The 24889-nt window shown below is 36.4% G+C and overlaps 4 protein-coding genes across 4 annotated transcripts in view; 2 read left to right on the top strand and 2 right to left on the bottom strand.

Annotated features, from left to right (window-relative positions):
• The first annotated feature begins 117 nt into the window (after positions 1-117).
• Positions 118-8433, top strand: LOC142985406 (uncharacterized). The gene is made up of 4 exons (XM_076133549.1): positions 118-280; positions 3634-4018; positions 4376-4564; positions 5112-8433. The coding sequence occupies exons 2-4, from the start codon at positions 3640-3642 to the stop codon at positions 6467-6469; spliced, it is 1926 nt and encodes a 641-aa protein (XP_075989664.1). The 5' UTR covers positions 118-280; positions 3634-3639; the 3' UTR covers positions 6470-8433.
• Positions 8434-9701: 1268 nt separating this feature from the next.
• LOC142985411 (uncharacterized) lies at positions 9702-16476 on the bottom strand. Its single transcript, XM_076133554.1, has 9 exons — positions 16335-16476; positions 15674-15858; positions 15209-15296; positions 14827-14886; positions 14345-14539; positions 13414-13592; positions 12491-12641; positions 10909-11066; positions 9702-10173 (listed from the first exon to the last, which is right to left on the bottom strand). Exons 1-9 carry the CDS (start codon positions 16438-16440, stop codon positions 10057-10059), a joined length of 1239 nt encoding a protein of 412 aa, XP_075989669.1. The 5' UTR covers positions 16441-16476; the 3' UTR covers positions 9702-10056.
• Positions 12648-24889, top strand: part of LOC142985407 (zinc finger Y-chromosomal protein-like) — a 30998-nt gene continuing 18756 nt past the window's right edge. Inside the window, exon 1 of the mRNA XM_076133551.1 lies at positions 12648-13259. The gene's annotated coding sequence lies outside the window, so the exon portion shown is untranslated. The remainder of the gene's footprint in view (positions 13260-24889) is intronic.
• LOC142985409 (uncharacterized) lies at positions 20265-23352 on the bottom strand. The gene is made up of 4 exons (XM_076133553.1): positions 23173-23352; positions 22206-22376; positions 21517-21586; positions 20265-20947 (listed from the first exon to the last, which is right to left on the bottom strand). The coding sequence occupies exons 1-4, from the start codon at positions 23221-23223 to the stop codon at positions 20763-20765; spliced, it is 477 nt and encodes a 158-aa protein (XP_075989668.1). The 5' UTR covers positions 23224-23352; the 3' UTR covers positions 20265-20762.

Raw genomic sequence — 24889 nt, forward strand, 5'->3', positions numbered from 1 at the left:
TTGTTTACAGATTAATCGATTAACTCTTGCAATACTAATAACTTACGAATAAGTCGATTGTATTCTAATCGTTCACATGTTTTAGTATCACTATCTCGCACAACACTAGTCGTCCCAAATCCCCGTCGTTGTCGTGACGAGGTGCTATGAAATTGTAAAGAAAAACATATAATACGTACTAATATACAAATGAATTTGTGAAAGAACCGTACTGTACAATATTAGAAACGTTATTTCATTCAGTTAACAGATAAATTCGCCACCAGAAGACTGCGTAAAGGTAAATTTTCATCTATAGTTCGTTGCGTAAAAATTTCCGAAAGTTTTTTTATGATTTTCTTGCGTGTTATCTATAAAATATGCTTGTTTTATTATGTATTATTGTTTTATAAGGGTTTTATATATAATAGTAGTCCCACGAGGTGTTTACTAGACTGTTATAATTCCCGTGTGATCCGCTGTTGCGAACTCTGTCTAACACATAAATATCGACAAGGACAGGCTGTTGATAACATTATTATTATACTATTCTTCGCTGAACTAGCGCGGTGGGACCTCCATTGTGCCATTTGAGGCTTATTTATAACAATTTAGACTAAAACTAAGGTAATTTATGCTTAATATTTCCTTAAAAGTTTGAACTATGGTATCCTTTTACACCTTAGACTAGTAACGCCATCTATGAGGCGTGATGAGAACTAATATTGTTCTGAGATATTTTGTTCATCTTTCTGCCTACTCTGCTTATCATAATAAGATTTTTTATTAAAGATATGAATTTAGAAAATTTGTTTACAAATTCTGTATAGTATTTACTTGTATATAATTCTCATAACAGCTGTCATTAGGGGATGTACCTAAATGGTATGACTAATACCTACCTTATTAAGATAACAATAAATAAATATTGCATTAGTACCTACCTAATAAGAAAAAACCCTAAGGAGGTTTTATTTATAGAAATAAATTATGATATTAACTATCTGATATTTTGTATCTATATTAATTTGTCTAAAAATCTATAGTTTAATAAAAAGATGTGCCAAATTATTGTTTTGAAAAGTATTAAGTATATAGTTATTTAATACATAATAAATGTTATTAATTTAGTCCCCAATCCACACTTGGCTAGCATGGTGGACTCAAAGCCTAACCCCTCCCTCTTTTGGGAGGAGACCCTTGCCCAGCAGTGGGACAGTAATGGGTTAAAAAAGTTATTTAATATTGCATGTAGTGTGACAGCCAAATATATGAAACTTTGCTATTTTAATTATGATCTCTGAACCATATTTGATGCAATAAATAATTTTAAATTTGAGTTTCTTAAAAATACTAATATATTCTGCAAATGTCTAAAATAACATTGATTGTCTGAGTATTTGCTAATAAAACTGCTGACCATGCGGTCCTAGATTCATTCCCGGAGTAAATAAAAATACTTAAGGCTTTATCCTACCCAGGAAAATCTTTGTGTGATGAGCACGAGTATTTGTTCTGAGCCTGGTTGTTAATGTATCTACATAAGTATGTATTTACAAGTATATAAGTATGTTTATCAGTTATCTGGTTACAATACATGCTCTGCTTAGTTTGGAATCAAATGTCTGTGTGAGTTGTCCCAAAAAAAAGTTTGTTTTACTAATTCTGAGTTCAAAATAAGTATAGTTTATGCATATTGCAATATCTTTGCAACTAATTACTTATGGTCATGTGATTTTCTATCTAAGTAGAATGTTATTATAATGCATATAATACTATGGCTTAGTGATATAACCTCTTACTTAATGAGGAGTTCTAGGTTCAAATCCATGTACTAAAGACTAACCCTCTTAGGAATAAAAATATATGAAGTTTAAGAAAGGTTTCTTTCACTCCTTAGTGAAATGAAAAAGAGAAAACATATTTTCGTAGATTTTTAACTAAAATAGGTTTATAGTGTGTTTTTGAATAAGAGGGTAAAGTTATAACTATATTACATTGCTTTGTTGTATTATGGGTAAGTAGAGAGCAAAGTACATCACTTGGTGCAATCCTTACAAACTTACCTTGCTTCATTCACATACATACATGTTGTCATACAGGACCGCTGTTTAAACACCTGACCATTTTAGTAAATCATTGTTTTTGTGGATTGAAACACAATTACTTATTATAGGCGTCATGCTTACAATTGATTACTTGTTTAATTAGGTACCCCTACATACACACTATTTCAGTCTATTGCCCATAGAGGTAGGCAGAGGTCAAAAATCCCTTAGAGTAAAAAAATCTTATCAGAATGAAAACACCTAGTAATTTCTTAAATTTAAATTAATAGATATTTAACTGGTCTTAGGATGCAACTATTTACCTTAGTTAACAGCGTATTCAAAATAAATACACTTGTTTGGTGAAGGAAAACACTGTAAGTTTTCCCAGCATGCCTGAAACTTGCTTAACCTATGTGACAGGTGTTTATTAGGGAGAAGTATCCAATATTCTACCTTAAAATTTAATATGCTTTTGCATAACCAGTTATTTGTGGATAGGGATGGACAATAGTTTTGAGTAGGTATTAGATTATTATGTATTAAATGGACTGTCTCTAAATTCACTTCTTATATGAAGATGAGTAAAGGAGGACTTAATGCCAAAAGCTTCTACCATTCTACCTTATAGTGATGCAGAGATGAGAGGAATATTATCACATCAGAGCCGCTCATAGCAAGTTGCGCTCACCGGTCTGTAAACGATCTGTGGGTTAAGCAACCCTTGGCGCGGCCAATACATAGATGGGTGACCGCATAGTAGTATTTGAACTTTGCGTGTTCGTGCTTCGGAGGGCACGTGAAAAGTCGGTCCCGATTGTAGTCAATTAAGATAACAGTCGTTAAGCCACGTCAAAGACCGTCGGGCTTGAACAACTTTGACACTAGGTTGACCACTAACCATACGATTAGGTAGTCTCTAAATTGACTTGTCTCGTTGCGAACTGCCACCTTTATACGTATATAAGTTACAAGCGACGGTGTGTGAGACCAATGCCAATGTCATCGTCGCAGCTAGGGAACCCTGTCATTTAGCGACCGGTGAGCGCAAGTTAATATAGGTCATTTACATTGATAATATAATGTAGAGAACTATGTAAGTCTATATTGTGCAGGTAATATTAGAGATTTTTCCCTGTTATTCAACTTTAACCTGTGTTTCGTTTCTATACAGTCAACATGGGTAACTTTGAATCATTTGGGTAACATTAACAATTGATTCAAAGTTACTCAAGTTGACTGTACCTCTCCTTTAAATAACAAGTTAAAATTTTGCAGAGCTTTCTTATTTAAGTTAGATACCTACCTATAGGTAAATATAAGTTCGCTACCATTGCCCGCGCGAGCCATTTGGTTTCATTTAATTTCATATTTAGCTCTGAAAGGTTTTATTTTTTCTTAGGGTTTCGTACCCAAAGAGTGTTAATGAGACTTTAGATGCTAGAAGCTGTAGTTGTAGATCTTTGCAGCACCTTATTTCTAATTTTCAGACGCACAATATTGTATTGCGCGTCTTACAGGCTGTAGACAGTTTGCCATCTTGCTATCCATTTTAAACTGATATAAGTACCTAGACCCTAAATAACATAAAGATGTTTCTTTCCAGATAACAATGTCAACGAAAAACTCAAAGAAAAACGCAACGAAAACATCCACCGCCATTATAACAAGAAATAAATCTGCACAACAAACTCGACAACTTCGCGCCAAAACGAAAAAAGTTAAACAGACATCACCCAAACAGCCAAGTCCTGTACCGACTAAAGAAAAAATAACTCCAGAAAAATCGACTAAAAGTGCAACACATCAGAAAGATACTCCACTTAAGACCAAAGTTAGGAATTTGGTCAAACTTGTTGAGCAAGTAGAGTATTATCCGGATAAGTTGAAGCGGGATGTTTGTGTGAAGAAAATTTCTTTGGAGCCGAAACATAATTTTAAAGTAGTTGCTTCGACTAATAAGAGGAAATTGGGAGTGCCGCAGAGAGGAGGTAATATTTTTTATAGTTTTTTACTGCGACTGCTGAAGTCCGAGTGATAATATGTGCAAATACTGATCACGAAGTCTCAGGTTCGATTTCAGCAAGCGAAAAGCTATTTGATATCCAGTATACTCCAAGGTGTAGCTTAATATTCAGAAGTTTACAATGGCTATTATTAGGAAAAAAGCAATAGTAATTTTCCCGATCCGGGACCCGAATCCAGTACCATATGTTCAGCAGTAGGATACACTACCGTCCGCGCCCCAAGAGGCAGTTCAAATTGTTACGCTAATGTCTTAGTCGATAATCGGCTACGCCATTTTAATTAAATCGACTAACTGACATAATAATCGCCTTAATTTCCAGGCACAAACACACCACCACTAAAGAAACAAATCGACTCGACTAAAGCTAAAAACTCGGAGCTATCGATGGCAGATCTAGTGAGGATCATGGAGGATACCCAGACCCTTAGTGAGGAGGACTTTATGGAGATACTGACGTGTCCCAGCCCCGTGTGGTGGGAGGACCCGCCTGATGATGAATATATTGAAGGTTTGTGCAAATTTATTTATGTACGAGCTTTCCGCCCACAGCTTTGTCCGCATGGAACTTTACCCCGGGGGAATTTTCAAATACATATCTCTTAGTGCTCCTCTACACTTGCTAAGAAATGTTCATAGCAAATGTCAAATTTGTACGCTCAGTAGTTTCGACTGTGCGTTGCCCATCAGTCAATAATGGAGGAGTTTTACATATTATTATATTGCTATTATCTATACTAATATAAAGACGAAAGTTTGGTTCCTAGGAAGATTGTCGATTAACAGATTGTTTAAATTATACCTATTACGGTCTCACTGCTGGGCGAGGGGTCTCCTCCCAGAATGCAGGGTTACGCCTTGAGTCCACTACACTGGCCAAGGGGAGATTGTGGACTTTGTATTCCTTCAAGAAATGCGTCATATAACTCTCAGGCATGCAATGTTTCATCACGATGTTTTCCTTCACCGTTATAACAAGTGATCATTATTTCTAATACACACATCACTTTGCACATTACCTTTTACACCCTTCTAACTAAATTATTTTTATTTTTCAGATGCAATCGACATGAGACCTCCAGACCCAGTAATAAACGTAGAAGAAAAGTCAGAAACTTCCAGAACAAATACGCCAACACGAACAAAATCGCCTAACGCGGTCACAATCGATTCTAAAGAATTAAAATCGCCTAAAACTGAAAAGTTTAACAACAAAAAACGGAAACTCGAAAGTGTGTTAGGTAATATTAAAAATGGTAAAATTTGTAATAAAAATAGTGTAGTGAATAATTGTAAAAGAAAACTCTCGCAAAGTACCGATGGGGAAGAGTTTTTAGATTTAAGTTTTAGCGAAGAGGACATTTTGAAGAACTTAGAAAATATGAACATACCGATAGAACAAGCTGATGAACAAAACGGTTTAAATATCGTAATTAGTGATGTGAAATCCGAAAAAGTTACGGTTGATACTGCAAATACGGTAAAAACCGAAAAAAGTCCGGTTAAATCGCGTAAGAATGCTAAACCTAGGAAAAGTATAGTTGAGCCCGAGAAAATTCCGCCTAAAGCGAAGAAAACGGTTGTTAAAAGTAGGAATAGTAAAGGTACCAGAAGAGGTAGACCCAAAAATGAGACTAAAGTTCCTACGATATTACCTACATTGACGAAAAAACCGGTTTTTCTCGATAAAAAGTCGAGCAGTACCGATTCAAATACCGATTATAATATAGATAGTTTTTCTAGTACAAATTTTCGATTCATTAATGATGACGATATCAATGCGGTCACAGAAACCGATATTACCGCAAAAAACTTCGGTAGAAAATCGGTTATCGTCGATTCTAGTAGTTTCGGTGAAAGTTCCATAGATATAGGTAGTGTAGAAGATTATGAAATTAAAAAAGAGACTATCGAGTCTGTGGTTAGTGAAAAAAACGATACTAAAAAAGTTACAAATGATCTTTCTGAATACATAACCGTCTATAAAATAATGTCAAGCGATTTGCCTGAAAAAAACGAACACAACACTGAAAGCGTTATAAAATGTACTGAAAATACAAAAAATAAATTCAACAACGCTGGCAAGCTGAATAGTTTTTTTAAAAAGTGCAAAAGTAATAAACGATTAAAAAAATCTGACAGCTCGTTTCCCGCCAATTTTTTGACAGATGTCAAAGAGGTCAAGAAAATGGAGAAGGAAAATGATACGAGCATTGAGAATTGCGAATACTGTATTTCTAACATAGAACATGGAATTAACAATTATTCGTGCGATAAATGTGTCAAAACAACATTTTCGTGCGATTCGTGTAATTTTCACGCGGATACGAAAGAAATTTATAAAAAGCATATTTCTAGTTGCAAAGATGTGCCTAGAATATCGTGGAATCATAATTACTTAATCAATCAGACGTAAAACCAATTTAATCATTACCTACTAGCGTATTTCTAGGCATTTCATGCCAAAAGCTACAGCAGTTTTAATTGCATATAGACGTCGCCAAACAACTTGAACATAATTTGCTGTATTAGAAAGTAAACAGAATGTAGACCCAGTGCAGAGGACACTTGGTTGGATGTTATACCAGTCGGGTCGAAGCTGAAACGTCTTAGCCTTTGCGCAAACCTAAAAATCGTTCACTAAGATGTAGCGAAATTGTTCAAGTTGTTTGGCGGCACCTATACAAAGTTTTATCCCTTATTTCAATGTAGGGGGTGGTTTTTGAAGAATACAGTAGCCTATATAGTCCCAGGTCTTAAAATCGATGCTTAAAAGGGTCAACTATTCTTACCTTAAGCCTACTGGGTTAAAAAAAAGTATTTAACTTTTAGTCATTAACGATTTTAAACCCTCGCGACTTGTACACATAATATTATAATGTAAGGCTTAAACGCGATTGAAAATTAAAGGTTAGGATACCTTATTTGTTTACCCGACGTTTCGATCGAATTACATCGACCCAGGTAACGGTTAGACCCATTACATTATAATATTATGTACACGTAAAAGGTTCATCAAAAATGCTCACGCTACGTCAATTGTCATAAATAATGTTGAAATCATTATTCAATATTCGTACGGACTAATAGTCTCGTCATATAAGTGTCATCAAACAACTTGAACACGCGTAGGTGTTATCAAACTGAACGTAGACACAGTTCAGAGGACTCTCGGTTGACTGTTCTAACAATCGAGCGATCCAAGCGCAATAGTCCTCCACACGCACTGCTATTTACAAGCGGAACTAAATATCGTTAATTATGATGTGAATAAAGTTGAAAGTTCTTCCGTTTAAATACTAGCCCTCTTATTCATAAACACACTATAAACGTATTTTAGTTAAAAAGCTACAAGAATATGTTTTCTCTTTTTCATTTTGCTAAGGAGTGAAAGAAACAAAACACCTTATAAGCCTTTCATAACTTCATATATTTTTATGAATAAGAGGGTATATATTTAGATGTTGACTGCTTCCGTAGCGCAGTGGTTTAGTTCGCCACGCCAATACCACTGCGTCGGGAGGTCATGCGTTTGATTCCCATATGGAACAATTATTTGTGCGATCCACATTGTTTCGGGTCTGGTCGTACTTTGTGTCCGTTGTTTGTATGTTTGTAAAAGTCCCCGCGACACAAGAGCAATTGTTAATACGGGAGTTGTCTTTTAAAACAAAGAAAATATGTATAAAGTTAAGTAATGTAATGCTTTTTAACTATAATAGCACTGCCAAAAAGTTGTGAATATTGTATAATAAAATGTAAATATGCCCGCTTATGTAATAACGATTAGGTTAAAGCATTTATTTGTATCTGTATGCGATAGACAGCGATAGAAGATCTTCTCTCTCGCTCTAATTTAAAAGTCTGACTACTTCGTGTTTAACTAGCGGCTCGCCCCGTCTTTGCTCGGTTTAAAAAGTTATTATACAAAGAAACCTTTGTAAATTTTACACATAAACCTTTCTCTTGAATTACCCTATCTATGAAAAAACCGCATCAAAATCCGTTGCATAGTTTTAGGGAAGGTTCATATCTGACGGAACATACGTCGCGTATTATCGGTCGCGTAACGGCAGAACAGACAAATGTATAGAAAAACACTCGACCGTTCACACTGAACCGATGATGCGTCGGTGCTAAGGCCATACTAATTAAGTTACGTACATCTTTCGTCAGATATGAGCCTTCTCTTAAAGATCTAAGCATACATACAGACATAGAGACAGACGCGGGAAGCGACTTTGCTTTATACTATATAGTGACATGGATTGCAGTTACAAATAAATGCTTTTAAAAACTTTCAAAGCTGGTCACGACATTTACTAGTAAGTATGTAAGCTAAAATTATGCCTAAGACGGGTAATAAACAAGTGAACAATGTTTTTTTGTTTTATTCTATAATCTATTGGTTACAAACTTGCAAAGATGGAAATTAACGCCATCTAGTGACAAAAGTTAAGTATCATCTGGCTTACTAAGAAACGTCGTGTAAGCTATGATTAGTTAGGGCGCGTTCCCACTATGTCGTGACGACAGATAATCGTGTAGTTTTAAGTTTCGTGGCTTATGTGTTTAAATGGAGGTGTTCACATATAGTACGACACGACTTACTGTCGTCTACGACATTTTTTTTGCAGCGACGACAGATTATCGTGCCAGTGGGGACGGCTAGCACGACAGTCGTAAAACGCAAAAAAATCGTTAGATTTGTAGCTTCCTAATGATGTGCAAACGATACAGCGACTGCCGTGAAACGGTAAATTGTCGTCGTCACTATACGATAACAATTTTTGACGACAAACAGTCGTTATAATGGGAACAGCTAGAGACGACATTTGAACTACACGACTATGTGTCGTCACGACATAGTGGTAACGCGCCCTTACACAGTGTTTCCGCACATTCAACCAGTTTTGAAACTGTTTAAGGCTACTCCACACAGTGAAGGCGGCAAGCCTCTAGCGCTAACACTGCCGCTAATAATATAAAATATGAAAATGTAATATCAATATAACACATATTTCAAATCGACGCCAGCACTATGTGTAGGAGCCTATAAGAGTATATTAGTCTAGCCTTTGTTCCAAACTATGTCGGAGTCGGCTTCCAGTCTCACCGGATGCAGTTGAATACCAGTATTTTACATGGAGCGACTGTCTATCTGACCTCCACAACACAGTTACCTGGGTTATAACACGATACCCGTCGGTAAGACAGGTTGTCAGACTTTCAAGCTTCTGACTACTGTTAACGACTGTCAAATATCTTTGAAAATGACAACCGGGACTCACGATTTAACGTGCCTTCACTCTTATGAGTGAAGACAAATATTTGTGTGATGAGCACGAGTGTCTGTTCTGAGCCTGGTTGTTAATGTATCTATATAAATACGTATTTAGAAGTAGGTATATCAATTATGCTTTCCTTCAGCGTTGCAACAAGTGATCATTATTTCTAATACACACACAACTTGGAAGTCTCTTGGAAGTTAGTGCTTTGTATCTTAAACAGAAAAACTCGGAAAGACTTTTTTGCCCGAACCAAGATAAGAATCCAAAAGACCACGCACCACAGAGGTTTTAATAAATTGTTGAACATGTCTAAAACGCAATAAAATAATATAAATAAAGTAATTAATTTAACCCATTACTGTCCCACTGCTGGGCAAGGGTCTCCTCCCGTAATGAGGGAGGAGTTAGGCCTTGAGTCCACCACGCTGGCCAAGTGCGGGTTGGGGACTTTGCATGCCCTCAATAAATGTATTAAACAAATTTTAGGCATGCAAGGTTTCCTCACGATGTTTTCTTTCACCGTTGGAGCATGTGATAATTATTTCTAATACACACATAATTTCGAAAAATCATTGATGTGTTGCCTCGGGTTCGGGTGCGACCACTTGAGTAGGAGGTGTCAACTTATACCACTCGGCTATCACTGCTCGGCGCACTTCAGAAGTTATGTTTGTTTAAAATGAAGGGTATTGAAATAAAACAACATTTAAATTTAAGCTTGTGCCCTTTTAAGACACTCTTTACTGTAGAGTAGATCGATTATTTCAATGTCAGATTCGCTCAGGTCGTTACGATGTCCGATAGACAACGATCGTTGCCAAAGATGATCCTGTAAGAATAAAATAATTTACATTATATACAATACTGCCTCCGCGGCGCAGTGGTTTAGGTCGCCACGACAATACCATTGCGTTGGGAGGTCGTGATTACAATTCCCACACGAGCAATTTTTTGTGCGATCCATAAATAACTAATTGTTTCGGGTCTGGTCGTGCTTTGTGTCCGTTGTTTGTATGTTTGTAAAAGTTCCCGCGATACAAGAGTAATTCTTAATGCGGGAGTTGTAGAAAAAAAAAACGTATTCGAAGATGTAGATAGAAGTGTATGAAATACACCCACGTTTCGCCATTAACAATGTTAGTCCCATGTAATAGGGGGCGAGCTTGTCATATACCGGACACGTTAACAAACTCCGGGCTATCTCCGAGATATTCTTAACAGAAAATCTCAGAAAAGACTTCCCGACCCAGGATTCGAACCCAAGACCTCTTGCGCGGCCGTCGCATACACTCCCGACTGCGTCACAGAGGCAGTCTTAGTAGAACTATCTAAGTAATACCTTTGATAAATTCCTTCCAGAAATGGTGAAACTGACTACAAAACAATGTATAATAGAATACGGGAATTAACAACCGAAATCGCAGCAACCTGCGCCGAAACGTCAGGCATTTTAAGGTGAAATGCTTGTTCGCGTTAAATCCCGTATTATATTATACATTAAACATGCAACGCGAGAGTTAACATTATTTTGAGTTTTATGGCAATAAAACATATTTTTCATTACCTGTAAAGGAATAACAGTCTGTTGTCCTAAAGAACAATCCCTGCACATATAATTAACAGGGGCGTGTGAGGCGCTCATGTAGTCATATGAGACGAACTCGCCGTCTGAGTTCTTTAGAAGGGCAGCTGGCGGCATGCGTTCTAGGTAGTGTTCCATGCCTGCAAACATACAAATCTATACTCTATACTTATATAATAAATCAGTAAAGAGTTCAAGGTCAGGTTTTTTCCTGTCTGTATGTTACGCTATCACGTAAAAACTACCGGATAGAATGCACTGACATTTGTTATATGCATAGAATAAGTAGTGGAGCAAGTATTGGGATACTTTTTATCGCATAAAATTTCATAGATTTTTAGAAAATTGAATAAAATACGTAGAAATCGTTTGAACCCATGGTTTCCCTAAAGAGACCATAGATGGCATTGCAATTCATTTCACAACATTCGCATATGGTTAACGCGGTGCCTGCCGTATCGATACCTGTTGTTAGCACCAACCAATAGATGGCGTTATGGTCAGCAACACAGCATGTTTTTCCTAATTAATTTATTTTGATTGCTTTATAGTAAAAAAAAATACCTTTAAAACAGGCTATACATTTATAAGATTTTCAAACATAAATGTTGTATGATATATTACACAAAAATGTCGGTTTACGTGGGTCCGGTGCGCTCGGGATATCCTAGATGGCAAACCGAGTAATTTCGTTTGTTGTCGTTGTTCGCCGCAACTAACAGATGGCGTTGCAGTTCGTAACACATAACGTTCCAAAAATTGGTTGCATTAAGGAAATAAATTGCATAGATATGAAACAGACTATGTGGTAAGTTTTAAAAAATAAACAACGGATGATATATAAAAAATAATTACGGGTTACGCGGTTTCGGACGTATCATCGCAAGTATACATTATTACGCGTGTGAAGAGCTCCGGCGCAGATAGGTCTGTCTGTAGCTATAATAATATTCTGAATCCAGACGGGTAAGCAATGGTCAGTCTTTAATAGGGTATTATATTTTACACTGTAAACTGGTACGGATACTGACGAGAGAGGAAAAGAAGGTAACCACAGGATATCAGGCCTGCCTGAGCCTGTGTCACATTGTGGGTCCCTTTCGTAAATAACCATTAGATGACAAAGAGTTGTTAGCATTTTTATGTGTAGGTGTATCGAGTGCTTCGCAATTTGCGTGCTCAAACGAATAAGCAACAGTACGAAATTCACGCGAGCGGAGCCGCACGGGTCAGCTAGTAATAAATACTAGAGGATAATAAAACGACTTCGTCCGCGTGGAAACGCTTCCATAACTCGTTATTCCCGTGTAAATCCCGATCCCTTGTGAACTCCGGGATAAAAAGTAGCCTATGTGTTATTCTGGGTCTTCAGCTACCTACATACCAAATTTCATCGTAATCGGTTCAGTAGCGTTTGCGTGAAAGAGTAACAAATATCCATACATACATACGCACAAACTTTCGCATTTATAATATTAATGGATATCAGGTGCGTAGTCAACTATACGTGGAGCCCCCTGGTTTCTTTTTATGTGTTTTTAAATAAATAATCAAAATGGCGTACCTTTTTCCACGTTCTTCCAATCAACTCGCACGTACAGGTCTCTATCATAACGGTTAGAAGTCATGGGTATACCCATTATTCTGAGTAGCATGTTGAGCCTGTGTGCGGTATGACCCGGCGCACCGCGGGCCATGGACCTTAGGTGTACTGTCTGAAATTATAGTAGACTAGCTGAACAACTTCGCTTGCGTCATATAAGAGGATGGGTAACATTTTCCCCGTTTTGGTAAAAAAAATACTGGTACTCTGCTCTTATTGGTTGTAGCGTGATGATATATAGCCTATAGCCTTCTGCGATAAATGGGCTATCTAACACTGAAATAATTTTTCAAATCGGACCAGTAGTTCCTGAGATTAGTGCGTTCAAACAAACGGGTCAGCTAGTGAATCTATATAAGTTTGGTCCCCATGTATTTAGAAGTATATAAGTATGTTTATCAGTTATCTGGTTACAGTACAAGCTCTGCTTAGTTTGGAATCAAATGACCGTGTGTGAGTTGTCCAATGATATTTATTCATTTATTTATTTAAGAAAACGAAGATGTTTAAACAATCTAGCTAGAAACACCTACATACAAAGTTACTAACTGGTCTACGTGTCCTCATTTACTATTGCTAGCGTAGGTGTTTGTCGAAGGACCGACTTAAAAATATAAAAAAATATTGAGGGTAGGTGTAGAAACGCCACAAGGAGACGACGCTTGGCAGAACTACATCAGTCAGCGCGTGAAAAGATCGGTGTGTTTTGAAACGTTGAGCAACAAATAAGGTACTGTAACTTTTAAATTCTTATTGCGTTTTAGATATTATACGTAAATACATACATACGTACATACATACATACATACATTCTCACAAACTTTCGCATTTAAAATTAGTAGGATATATAATAATATAGATTGTTGTAAAAAAAATACAGTTACCTGATTAGATTCAACAAAGCCGAACGCAGGCATTCTCTCCCCAGCATCGTGGTCAAACCAGATATAACTCTTTGGGATAAGAACCTCGTCATTCAAATCCATCTCTTGGAACACCACGCACGAAGCCAGCTCGATCATTGTCATCGCTTGACGGATTAGTACGAAATCGGGTGCACCGGCTAAAACATAATAAAGTAATATCATTGGACAACTCACACACGGTCATTTCATTACAAACTAAGCAGAGCTTGTACTGTAACCAGATAACTGATAAACATCTATACTAATATTATAAAGCTGAAGAGTTTGTTTGTTTGTTTGAACGCGCTTATCTCAGGAACTAATGGCTCGAATTGAAAAATTATTTTTGTGTTGAATACCATTTATCGAGGAAGGCTATAGGCAGAGTACCAGTAATGAATGTTACAAAAACGGGGTAACTATGACCCATTCTCTCTTATGTGACGCAAGCGAAGTTGCGCAGCTCAGCTAGTCACGAATAGATAGAATAGATTTTTTTAAAACCCATTACTGTCCCACTGCTAGGCAAGGTTCTCCTCCCGTAATGAGGGAGGGGTTAGGCCTTAAATCCACCACGCTGACCAAATACGGTTTAGTAATAATAAAGTTACTAGATTATAAGTATAAACTGAGGCGCCTAAAGCCAGTTGCGCTCACCGGTCGGTAAACGATCTGTGGGTTAAGCAACTCTTGGCGCGGTCATTCCATAGATGGGTGACCGCGTAGTGGTAGGTAATTGTGCTGGGCGTCTCCGTGCTTCGGAGGGCACGTATAATGTCGGTCCCGGTTGTTTACTACGATAACGGTCGTAAAGCCATGTCAAAGGCCTTTCGGGCTTGAACAACTTTGACACTAGGTTGACCACTAACCGTACGACAAAAAAATAAAAAAATTACTAATATAAACTCACGCCAATTAACTCCATACATTATAACACCTAACGGCCATAACTTGTCTTTGTAAAACTCTTCGTTCTCCTTATTTACTTCCATCACTTCGGTCCGTCTTTTAACTGACAGTGGTTGCTGTAGCAACCTGATACATTCGGCGTGGTAGTTTGTGTTAATGTAGTTACGGTCTTCTGGCTGCAGGAGACCCGTGTGTGGTAGTTCCTGGATAAAATATATATATTACTGGATTATAAATAATAAAATAAATAAATAAATATCATTGGACAACTTACACACGGTCATTTGATTCCAAACTAAGCAGAGCTTGTAGTATGGTACTAGTATGCTTACTACTATTTTGCGCGAGATTTCGCCCGCGTGGTTTGTGAGTAAAGTCAGAATTTTTATACAAACTAACTGAGTAACATTGTTAACGGGAAAAGGCGTTATTTCGTACAAGTTCTGAATCACCTTCGGATATAACAGGCGAGATAATGAGTATTAATATTATATACCTGGTCTCGAAACTTTTGAAGTAAATCAAAGCTATTCAGCGGTGACACTGAAATTAAAATTAATATTTATTTTACATTTTAGACCCACGTCTGCATGGCGAGTTAAATAGAGGTTCAGGTCCAAGAAGGCTGATTACGAGGTCTTGTATTCGATTCCCGGCTCGCCATTGGGAATTAGAATAAAATTCAGAAAATTCACGATTGTTGCTCAGAGCGTAGTAAAGTACCCGGTAATCTGGTATAGAGAAAAAACAGGCTTATCCCCTATTACAATGGACCAATATAAATGCAAAATGTGAGCCTATTTACTGTATGTACATATGTGGGAAGGAACCTCCTTATTTATTTACTTTTCTATACGTTATATACCTTGTGGTGTAATGCTGGCTTTTAACATTTCTACGACGATTCTCGTTATATCTCGCTCGTTCAGGCACTTGTAGCCTATTGACATATCCTAGAATAAAGTATTAATATGGTAAACATTATATGCTTACGTACTTTTTATTATTGACGTTTAAAATAACTAACGAAAAAGCACTTAATCAGACTGTAGACAGTCGAATTTTCATGTACCTATTGAAACGATAGTCCTTACAGCACCCGCTAGGGGTAGGGAAGATCTTTGACAGTCGTTAACAGTAGTCAGAAGATTGAAAGTCTGACAACCAGTCTTACCGAGGGTATCGTGTTATAACCCAGGTAACTGTGTTGTGGAGGTCAGATAGACAGTCGCTCCATGTAAAATACTGGTATTCAGCTGCATCCGGTGAGACTGGAAGCCGACTCCGACAGTTGGAAGAAAAGCTGTTAGATTATATTTTTTATACTTACAACTACAGTGCCATTAAAATTATATCTCTGCGGCGGGCAATTCTTTATTTTATCTACATTATTGATGTAAAGAATCTTATCCTGCTGCGTCGCTGTATAGTTTAATGGCGTGTTAAAGAATTTCACGCACAGTTCCTTCTGTATTTTCTCGAAAGTTGTCATTATTATATCTTGGGAATTCACGTCTGAGAAAAGTAATACGAGCTGGATAAGTTTATGTGTCTGAATATAGCAACAAGACAAGAACGCGTAGGATAGAATATTTGTAATACACGCTGTTTAAGTTTGTGCAATAATGGAATACGTGTGACGGAACGTTATGACGTCGTTGAATTACATCTATTGTTTTAAATTGTGGCTCTGACTACTCGGAGCCGCAGTTTATTGCTATATTCAGACAGTCAAAGTTATGTGGCGCGTAGAAACTATACTTATAGTAAGTAAACTAAAGTCTGCGTTTTTCTCTTTAAAGAATATTTTATTCGTTTTTTTCTACAGATATTAATCTTTAAATAATGTACTTATGTACCTACATGCTTATGTTACTATGCCTAAAGCTCAAAGTGAAACTTAAAGTTTTACCAACCCTTGATGTTAAAAGTCCCGAAACGAATTCAATTTTTTTTTTTGGCATCTGAGAATGCCTACATCGCAAACTTACCATAATCTTTTTTATTAATGGCATAATGAACGACGCCCTTAGTCCATAAATTAGCTTTGCATTGAATAAAAAAATAAAATAAAAAAGTTAAAAACGACCACCGCATTTTGCGAAAAAATAATTTTTATCGCTTGTATTTCAATAGAAATAATATAAATTTTATTGATTTCGTCGTTGTAAAATGTAAGTAACAAAATTTATATCAAAAATACTTATGAAAGCCTTGTTTCCATGCAATAACCGAGTGGTATTAGTTGGTACCTTCCTCGCAAGTGGTCGACGGTTCGAACCCGAGGCAACACACCAATGACTTGTCCAAGTGATGTGTGTATTAGAAATAATGATCACTTGTTATAACGGTGAAGGAAAACATCGTGATGTAACCTTGCATGTCTGAGAGTTGTTTAGAACAGTTCTTGAAGGTATCAAAGATCCCAACCGTCGATATTGTTGTGAAATATATATTCGCTTAGCCTTTGTTCCAAACTATGTTGGAGTCGGCTTCCAGTCTCACCGGATGCAGCTGGATACCAGTGTTTTACATGGAGCGACTGCCTATCTGACCTCCACAAGACAGTTACTTGGGTATTAACACGATACCTTTCGGTAAGACTGGTTGTCAGACTTTCAAGCTTCTGACTACTGTTAACGACTGTCAAAGATCTTCGAAAATGACAGCCGGGACCCACAATTTAACGTGCCTTCCGAAACACGGAGGAACTCGATATGTATAAGATGGTCACCCATTCACGGAACAACCTCGGCAAGCGTAGCTTAACCTCAGAGATCGATCCGTGCGGCTGTTGTAAACTAAGCCACGAGCTCCTCTCGATAGTGTTGTGAAATAAGACACTAAAATGTTCTTAAAACATAATTTTATTAACTAAATGAGAACATTACGTAATTATCTTTTATTTACAATTAAAATCTTATTCTATTCACAAATACCACATTTTAAAATTAATTTTGTAACAATTCATTTTTCACAAGTGCAGGGGCCGAAACAAGTTCCATGATCAAAAGTACTGATTTTACTGACCAAAAATTCAAAAATACTGACCAAATACTGACCATTTCCAAACCTTTTTTTGGGTGAATGGTGTGAAATATAAAGCTTATTTTCAGTTATTGGCCTCCACCATCCCCATAGACAACCAGCACCGCCTTTTTATTGTCTTAATGTTCAATAGACTCCAAAAAACACAAATAAACCCTAAAAACGCCAATAAACTCCAAAAATTCTAATAAACTCCATTAAACTCCAATAAACACCAAAAACTCTAAAAAACTTCCCGTCTTACGAATATTCGATCAGGTCTTACGAATTTTCGATCAGGTCTAACGAATTTTCAATCAGGTCTAACGAATTTTCAATCAGGTCTAACGAATTTTCAATCAGGTCTAACGAATTTTCAATCAGGTCTAACGAATTTTCAATCAGGTCTAACGAATTTTCAATCAGGTCTAACGAATTTTCAATCAGGTCTAACGAATTTTCAATCAGGTCTAACGAATTTTCGATCAGGTCTAACGAATTTTCGATGAGGTCTTAAGAATTTTTTACGAGTTGAGAAGTTTTAACCCATTCCAAAAACGTGCGCAACGCCGCTAAACAAGCTTTCACTCCAAAAATATTGATTTCAAATACACTAGTCACAAAAATTAAGGGATATAAAAAAAATCAACATTTTTGGGTGATTTTCAACAAGCTGTAACTCCGAGGAAAATGGTCGTACAGAAAAAATAAAAAAAATAATTGTAGCTCCAAGTGTCTTGTTTTTAGATATGACGATGAAAATTTTTTGTCATGGCCAGGTCTGGAGAAATACTACGAAAACTACCGAAAAATTTTTTTCAAAATTTTTTTCCGTCCAAAAAATGGTCAACGGGCTTAAAAAAATATTTTTTGATTCTTTCGTTCAAAAGTTCTTTTAGAAATTTTAATCCTCTTTAATTTGCCGTATTCAAAAAGCCTGTCCGACGATTTGCCGCGGAGTTATCGTCAATCAAAGCAAACTCAATAACTCCGGAAATAATGATCGTACAGGAAATCAAAGGAGGGTTTTGAAAACTGCACAATATTCTCTATAAGAAAATGTAAACATCTTTAAGAAAAAAAAATTTTTTTTAATTGAAAACTCGGACTGAAAAAAAGACAAAATTTCGCAAAATTAAGGATATTTGGATAAAAAAGCAAATCGCAAAACGAGAGATCGTCTATCGCTGCCATAAGACACTGGTCCACTGTCTACGACCCCAATCGTGATGTGGTCATGCGCATAAGCCAATCGGGCTCGACGATGTCGTGGAGTGAGCATAGGCACGCGATTTGCTTTTTAATCGAAAAAATAAAGATTTTAGAGAGAAAAAAGAAAAATTTATTAAAAAAATGAATAAAAATCACTAAATTGCAAAATTGATTTTAGCAAAAACAAAGAATTTGAAGCTTCGGGGCACAACGAAAAAAAAATCGCGGCGCTTTGAATTTTTGAGGAATTTTAGGGGACACTTTGACGTTGAAAAATTACTGACGATATCCTTCGTTCATCCATTTTATCCAAAGTTATACCAAGTTATCCAAATATCCTTAATTTTGCGAATTTTTGTCTTTTTTTCAGTCCGAGTTTTCATTTCAAAATTTATTTTTTCTTAACCATGTTTACATTTTCTTATAGAGAATATTGTGCAGTTTTCAAAACCCTCCTTTGATTTCCTGTACGATCATTATTTCCGGAGTTATTGAATATCAAAGTCAAAAATAACTTTTTTGCTTTGATTGACGATAACTCCGCGGCAAACCGTCGTACAGGCTTTTTGAATACGGCAAATTAAAGAGAATTAAATTTTCTAAAAGAACTTTTGAACGAAAGAATCAAAAACATTTTTTTGAAGCCCGTGGACCTATTTTTAGGCGGTAAAAAATTTGGAATTTTTTTTTTCGGTAGTTTTCGTAGGATTTCTCCAGACCTGGCCATGACAAAAATTTTTCATCGTCATATCTAAAAACTAGACACTTGGAGCTACAATATTTGTTTTTTTATTTTTTCTGTACGACCATTTTCCTCTGAGTTACAGCTTGTTGAAAATCACCCAAAAATTTGTTTTTTTTTTTATATCCCTTAATTTTCGTGACAAGTTTAGATGCTATTTTTTGAGGTCATGTGATGCTTCAATATATGTGTACGTAGTAGATCATCCACATACACAGAGTATCCAAAGCAGCCCTCAGATATCATCACAGGACAAATCGAGAATGTAAGATTGGCCAACAGCAGAGGAAAACCAAAAAAATATATTGAATTTGGAAAAATACTGACAATACTGACCGATTTTCGAAAATACTGACTTTTACTGACCAGGTCCAAAAATACTGACTTTTACTGACTTTACTGACCTGTTTCGGCCCCTGCAAGTGAAATCAAATTAATTTAATAAATTTTCCCCTATTTATGACGTAAATCATTTTAAATTTAGAGTTTCTAAACAAATATCATGCTTGAGCCGCGAGTAAGAAACCATACGAATGTTTCTCAAAACTGTGGAATTTACTAAGAGTAGGTAGGTACAGTTGCCGCCAAATAACTTGAACAATTTCGCTATATCATAGGGAACGATTTGCGCTTTGATCGCTTGTTTGGTAGAATATTTCAACCGAGAGTCCTCTGCACTGTGTCTACGTTTAGTTTGCTTTCTAAAATCTAAAATAACTTCTTGTGTTCAAGTTGTTTGGCGTCACCTATACTACTTATAGTATTTTGTAACAACTGCTTCTGTGGCGCGGTCGGTAGTATATGCGGCTGCCGTGCGAGAGGTCTCGGGTTCGAATCCTGGGTCGGGCCAAAAAGTCTTTTCTGAGATTTTCTGTTAAGAATTTCTTAGAGATTGCCCGGAGTTGGGAAGTTGAGGTCGAAGACCTCCGTGCCACGGAGAGCACGTAAAGCCGTCGGTCCTGCGCCTGACCTCTCACTGGTCGTGTCTGTTATCCGTCCCACCAGACTATGAGAGTAATGGAATAGAGAGTGTACATGTGTATTGTGCACACACTTGGACACTATAAACAAAGTCCTGCACAGATGGCCAGTTTCAATTAAATTGACCGCCGTAGCCGTATCGGCTAGGAGGACATTATTTTGTAACAAACTATATGCTTGTAACAAACATATTAGGCAGCAATAAACATTACGTTACAAACTATGGTATCTACAACAAATAGTACGACAGAAAACGTCAACCATTAGCAAACTTTACGCCCACTGCACATATTACGCTGCAAACTGTTTGTCGCTTACTATACGCTTTTTATGGCGTTTGAAAATCTGTACACCGCACAATGTATGCCGATGGCATACTGTACACAGAATACTATACGTCAACAGCAAACATTACACCACAAACTGTACGCCACTTACTATAATTAGTTAATTTATTTTAACTAGTACTAGGTGGTTGCCAAGTGACCGCTGAAATCTTTCTATTTATTTCCTGTAGTATTAGTCTACATCTCGCCAGCTGTGGCGGTCGTAGTTGTGGTGTGGTGTCGCGGGTTCGATCCCCGGAGTTTGTAGGGGGTGGGCGTTGGGCCCGGCGGAGGGCGCGGCGGCGACGGGCACGAGCTGAAAACGATGGTATAGGTAGTATTAGTGGTATAGATGTAAAAATCTAAGTACTTTTAGACATTTAACATTTGGAGTAAAATTAATTTAAATAAACAGGAATTTAGTTTGGCACAGTGGTTAACGTGGTCACCTTGCTGTAATAACCGTAGCGCGGAGTATGGTTTGAATATGACCCGGGACAAATATCTGTGTGATGAGCACGAGTATCTGTTCTGAGCCTGGTTGTTAATGTATCTATATAAGTATGTATTTACAAGTATATAAGCTTATCAGTTGTTTGGTTATAGTACAAGCTCTGCTTAGTTTGGAATCAAATGACTGTGTATGAGTTAATTAGTGTCATAAATGCCAAAATCTAAGTAGTTTGAGGATATTTTATAAATTATGACTGCCTCTGTGGCGTTGTCGCTAGTGGTACAGTTGTTTATGAGGTTTCAGTTTCGATTCCCGGATCAGGGAAACTGCTATTGGTCTTTTATAATTACATTAGTATGGTTCTCAACAGTTGTCCGGAGTTTGGGCTAATTAGAGCTTTAAACAAAAGATTTAATTTGATAATATCTTACCACTCTCATTCTTGTCTTTGGGTTTGATGTCTTCATCCATAGAACGGGACAATGATCTTTTCTTTGGCGACTGAAACAAGATAGATATTCAATCACTTTGTAGTTTGTAGTACTGTTAAAGGCAAAACATTCTCTAAATGTCTAGTAATATCTGGTCATCCTACTGTCCAACTAATATTATAAATGCGAAAGTTTGTGAGAATATATGGATGTTTGTTACTCTTTCACGCAAATATACTACTGAATCGATTACGATGAAATGTAGGTTTATAGGTAGCTGAAGACCCAGAATAACACATAGGCTACTTTTTATCCCGGAGTTCCCGAGGGATCGGGATTTACACGGGAAGGGTTTCCACGTGGACGAAGTCGCGGGCGGCCTCTAGTACTATACAGTACACTGCAAACTGAATGCCATTGTTATGTTTTGCAATACAATCTATTTGTCACCAGTAAATAATATGCCACTAACGTTATACCAAAATGCGACTATTCATCATCTATCCAATGGGAAGACGCCAGTTTCGTATTTTGGTTGGTATCAAATGAGTGCCTAATAATATATTTCAGTCTATAATTACAATTTCGACATTTGATATTATAATTTGATCATTTTAGGTGAATCTTTTACGAGTACAAGTTCAATAATTTTTCGTTAACACAGTCAATTATCTACAAATTACACTCACCCGTCGTTTTATCTGCTTCTGATAATGTTGAGCATCATAGAACTGTGGTTGTGAACGTCTGACGCGGCCCGTACGACGTCTGATGTCTTCCACCGCAGGGAGGCAGTCGGCGCCGCGCCGCGCCGCGAAGAATGTGTGCCCGCATTTACATGACTTAGATGCTACAGCCACCTGGTGAAATAAATACAATATTTATTTATTTATTGAACAACTTTATGATACATAATATCACACTTGTTGTTTCACAGGGCTGCAGGGATAACTGTATGAAATAAACTCATGTTTTGGTCATTTACATTGTAAGTCCCATGTAATATGGAGCTTGCCTTTTGCCTTAGACTAGGCACGTAACAAAACGTACTGAGAATAATGTACACAAATATATAAAACTCTTCAGTTACTGAATGACTGATGGACAATGCACAGCCGAAACTACTGAGCATAGAAACCTGAAATTTGCTATGAACATTTCTTAGCTAGTGTAGAGGAGTACTAAGAGAGTATTTATAATGTAATGTTTGATATTCAGCAAAGACTCTCCACAATACCATGAGTCACTGGATATCAAGGTCAAGGACGCAATCACAAATTGTGATTGGTGGGGTAAGCAGATTGGTCTATACAAAAAAACTTAACAACTTTCATGAAATTACAGGAAATAATTATAAAAGAAAAGATAAGAGATTTGACTGTCTTAGAAGGACATGCAAGTAAGAACCTTATAGAATATTACCACGCTTGTAAATTATGTAAATTAACGTCGAATATGGGAGAGAATACAGATTTAGGTACAAAAAAAAAATCTGAGTTTCGATAGATAAACTATTAAGAATTACAGGCTTTTGATAGTTATTTATTAAAATACATATACTAGACTATACATTTATTGTATTTGTCGTTGAAATAACTATAAATAACCATTAATTTTATTTATCGTGTTATTTACAAGTAAAGTAAGGTACAATACCTGCAGTTCGCACTTCGGGCAGCTTTTCGCTATCATCTTGTTTTTACCCATTGTTATTTTGTTGATACTATTACAGCCTCATACTAACACTATTGATTAGTATTTAAACTATCTAAACATCAAATTATAAAATGATAAAATAAAATTATTTACAATCTTGTAACGATTGACTGACGTAGATTTGTCAGTTTTTGACTAAATGACAACTCCGTCATGTTTACTTCAGGTACGTTTCTTTACACGAATTAATTAATAGAGCCTTAATATTTCAGAAATAGGTAGAAAAAATAATTCATTGTCTCATTTAACTTACTAATTCTATAGTTTCCCGTTTGTTTTTGTATGAAATACTAGTTCCTATACGACAACATGTAGGAATGAAATGAAGTAAGAGAAGTTTATACGGATCGTAGCAACTGAAGTTACTTGGTCTCGTATCTACTCCGGTTGGTAAAGGCGTGATTTTATGCATGCATGTTTATGTTTATTAATAATGATATTTATTATTTATTTATTTGTAACAGCAAGAAACGCGTTAAACACATAAGCAAATTAAAAAATTGAAACGTAATTAATTGATAATACTCTTCTGTCAATGTCAAATAAGAAATCAATATTGAAGTAACAGCAAAACATTCCGATAAAAAGCTAATTTTCGCGCAATTACACAGTAAATGATTTAAATAATCATGAGTAAGCAGAAGAAATACGTGTGCGACGAATGTGAGCGGCAATTTGATACTAAAACCAAACTGGTTCAGCATATAGAACTACATAAAGTTCAACCGAAATTTTCACGAGCGAATTGCACTTGCGCTAGTTGTGATAAAATATTTAAAAACAAGGGATTATTGAGAAAACATTTATCTAAATGTCATAATGTTAAAAGGTATGAAAACTTTTTTTATTAGGTATATGTTTTAATATCAACTAACATTGTCAAACCAAAACTCAGCCTATACCTTCTGGTATAACAGATGTGATATTATATTACGTATGTTTAACAAAACAATTCTTTAAATTTCAGCCTAGCAATAGAATACAAGAAATTAAAGCACATGTGTCAAGCCTGTCAAACGAAATTCCACTTTTTAAAAGACTTGAAATTCCACATAAGGGCTGAACACTTCAATCTACAATCGCATACATCGTACTGCGAAAATAAAAAAGTTAACCAAGTATGGTTCGAAAAAGTTTTAAACACGAAAAACATTGTAGAAATTAAAAAGGTTGGTGATAATGTGTTGTTATTGCGGAAATTAGATGACAATACTTCGATAAAGGTAGGGGATTATGAGAGAGAAGTGACAGATTTGAGTGACTTGTATCCCACCGATAAGTTAAACCATGTTAAATGTAACGTTTGTTATAAAATGTATGATAAGACGTATATTTATAAGCATATTGAAGTCCATAAGAATGATGGTATAATTTTGTCTTCTTAGATGCTTTGTTTATGGCTATTTTGCTTGAAAGGAGGGACTATTTTTAAGTGTTGTGTGTGTATAATACACAAGTACATTCTGTATTATATCACTGTCATAGTGCAGTGTGACGGTACACATGACTAGTGAGAGGTCAGGCACGATGGTTTTATGTGCTCTATGAAGCACAGAGGTATATGACCTCAACTTTCTTGCTCTGGGCAATCTCTGAGAAATTTTTTACAGAAATTATGAGAAGTATTTTTGTTCTGCTCAGAGTTCTAAGGAATACT

This window comes from Anticarsia gemmatalis, chromosome 30, assembly GCF_050436995.1.
Source record: "Anticarsia gemmatalis isolate Benzon Research Colony breed Stoneville strain chromosome 30, ilAntGemm2 primary, whole genome shotgun sequence".
NCBI lineage: Eukaryota > Metazoa > Arthropoda > Insecta > Lepidoptera > Erebidae > Anticarsia > Anticarsia gemmatalis.

Excerpts from the sequence above, each read along its gene's own strand:
- LOC142985409 (XM_076133553.1), bottom strand. The coding sequence starts at position 23,223 with ATGGGTAAAAACAAGATGATAGCGAAAAGCTGCCCGAAGTGCGAACTG. Across the intron at positions 22,377-23,172 it reads GCCCGAAGTGCGAACTGCAG|GTGGCTGTAGCATCTAAGTC; the intron begins GTATTGTACCTT and ends TTATTTCACCAG. Across the intron at positions 21,587-22,205 it reads AGAAGCAGATAAAACGACGG|TCGCCAAAGAAAAGATCATT; the intron begins GTGAGTGTAATT and ends ATCTTGTTTCAG.
- LOC142985406 (XM_076133549.1), top strand. The coding sequence starts at position 3,640 with ATGTCAACGAAAAACTCAAAGAAAAACGCAACGAAAACATCCACCGCC. Across the intron at positions 4,019-4,375 it reads GGGAGTGCCGCAGAGAGGAG|GCACAAACACACCACCACTA; the intron begins GTAATATTTTTT and ends CTTAATTTCCAG. Across the intron at positions 4,565-5,111 it reads TGATGATGAATATATTGAAG|ATGCAATCGACATGAGACCT; the intron begins GTTTGTGCAAAT and ends TTTATTTTTCAG.
- LOC142985411 (XM_076133554.1), bottom strand. The coding sequence starts at position 16,440 with ATGCGGTGGTCGTTTTTAACTTTTTTATTTTATTTTTTTATTCAATGC. Across the intron at positions 15,859-16,334 it reads CATTAATAAAAAAGATTATG|ACGTGAATTCCCAAGATATA; the intron begins GTAAGTTTGCGA and ends TACTTTTCTCAG. Across the intron at positions 14,887-15,208 it reads AGCCAGCATTACACCACAAG|TGTCACCGCTGAATAGCTTT; the intron begins GTATATAACGTA and ends TTTTAATTTCAG.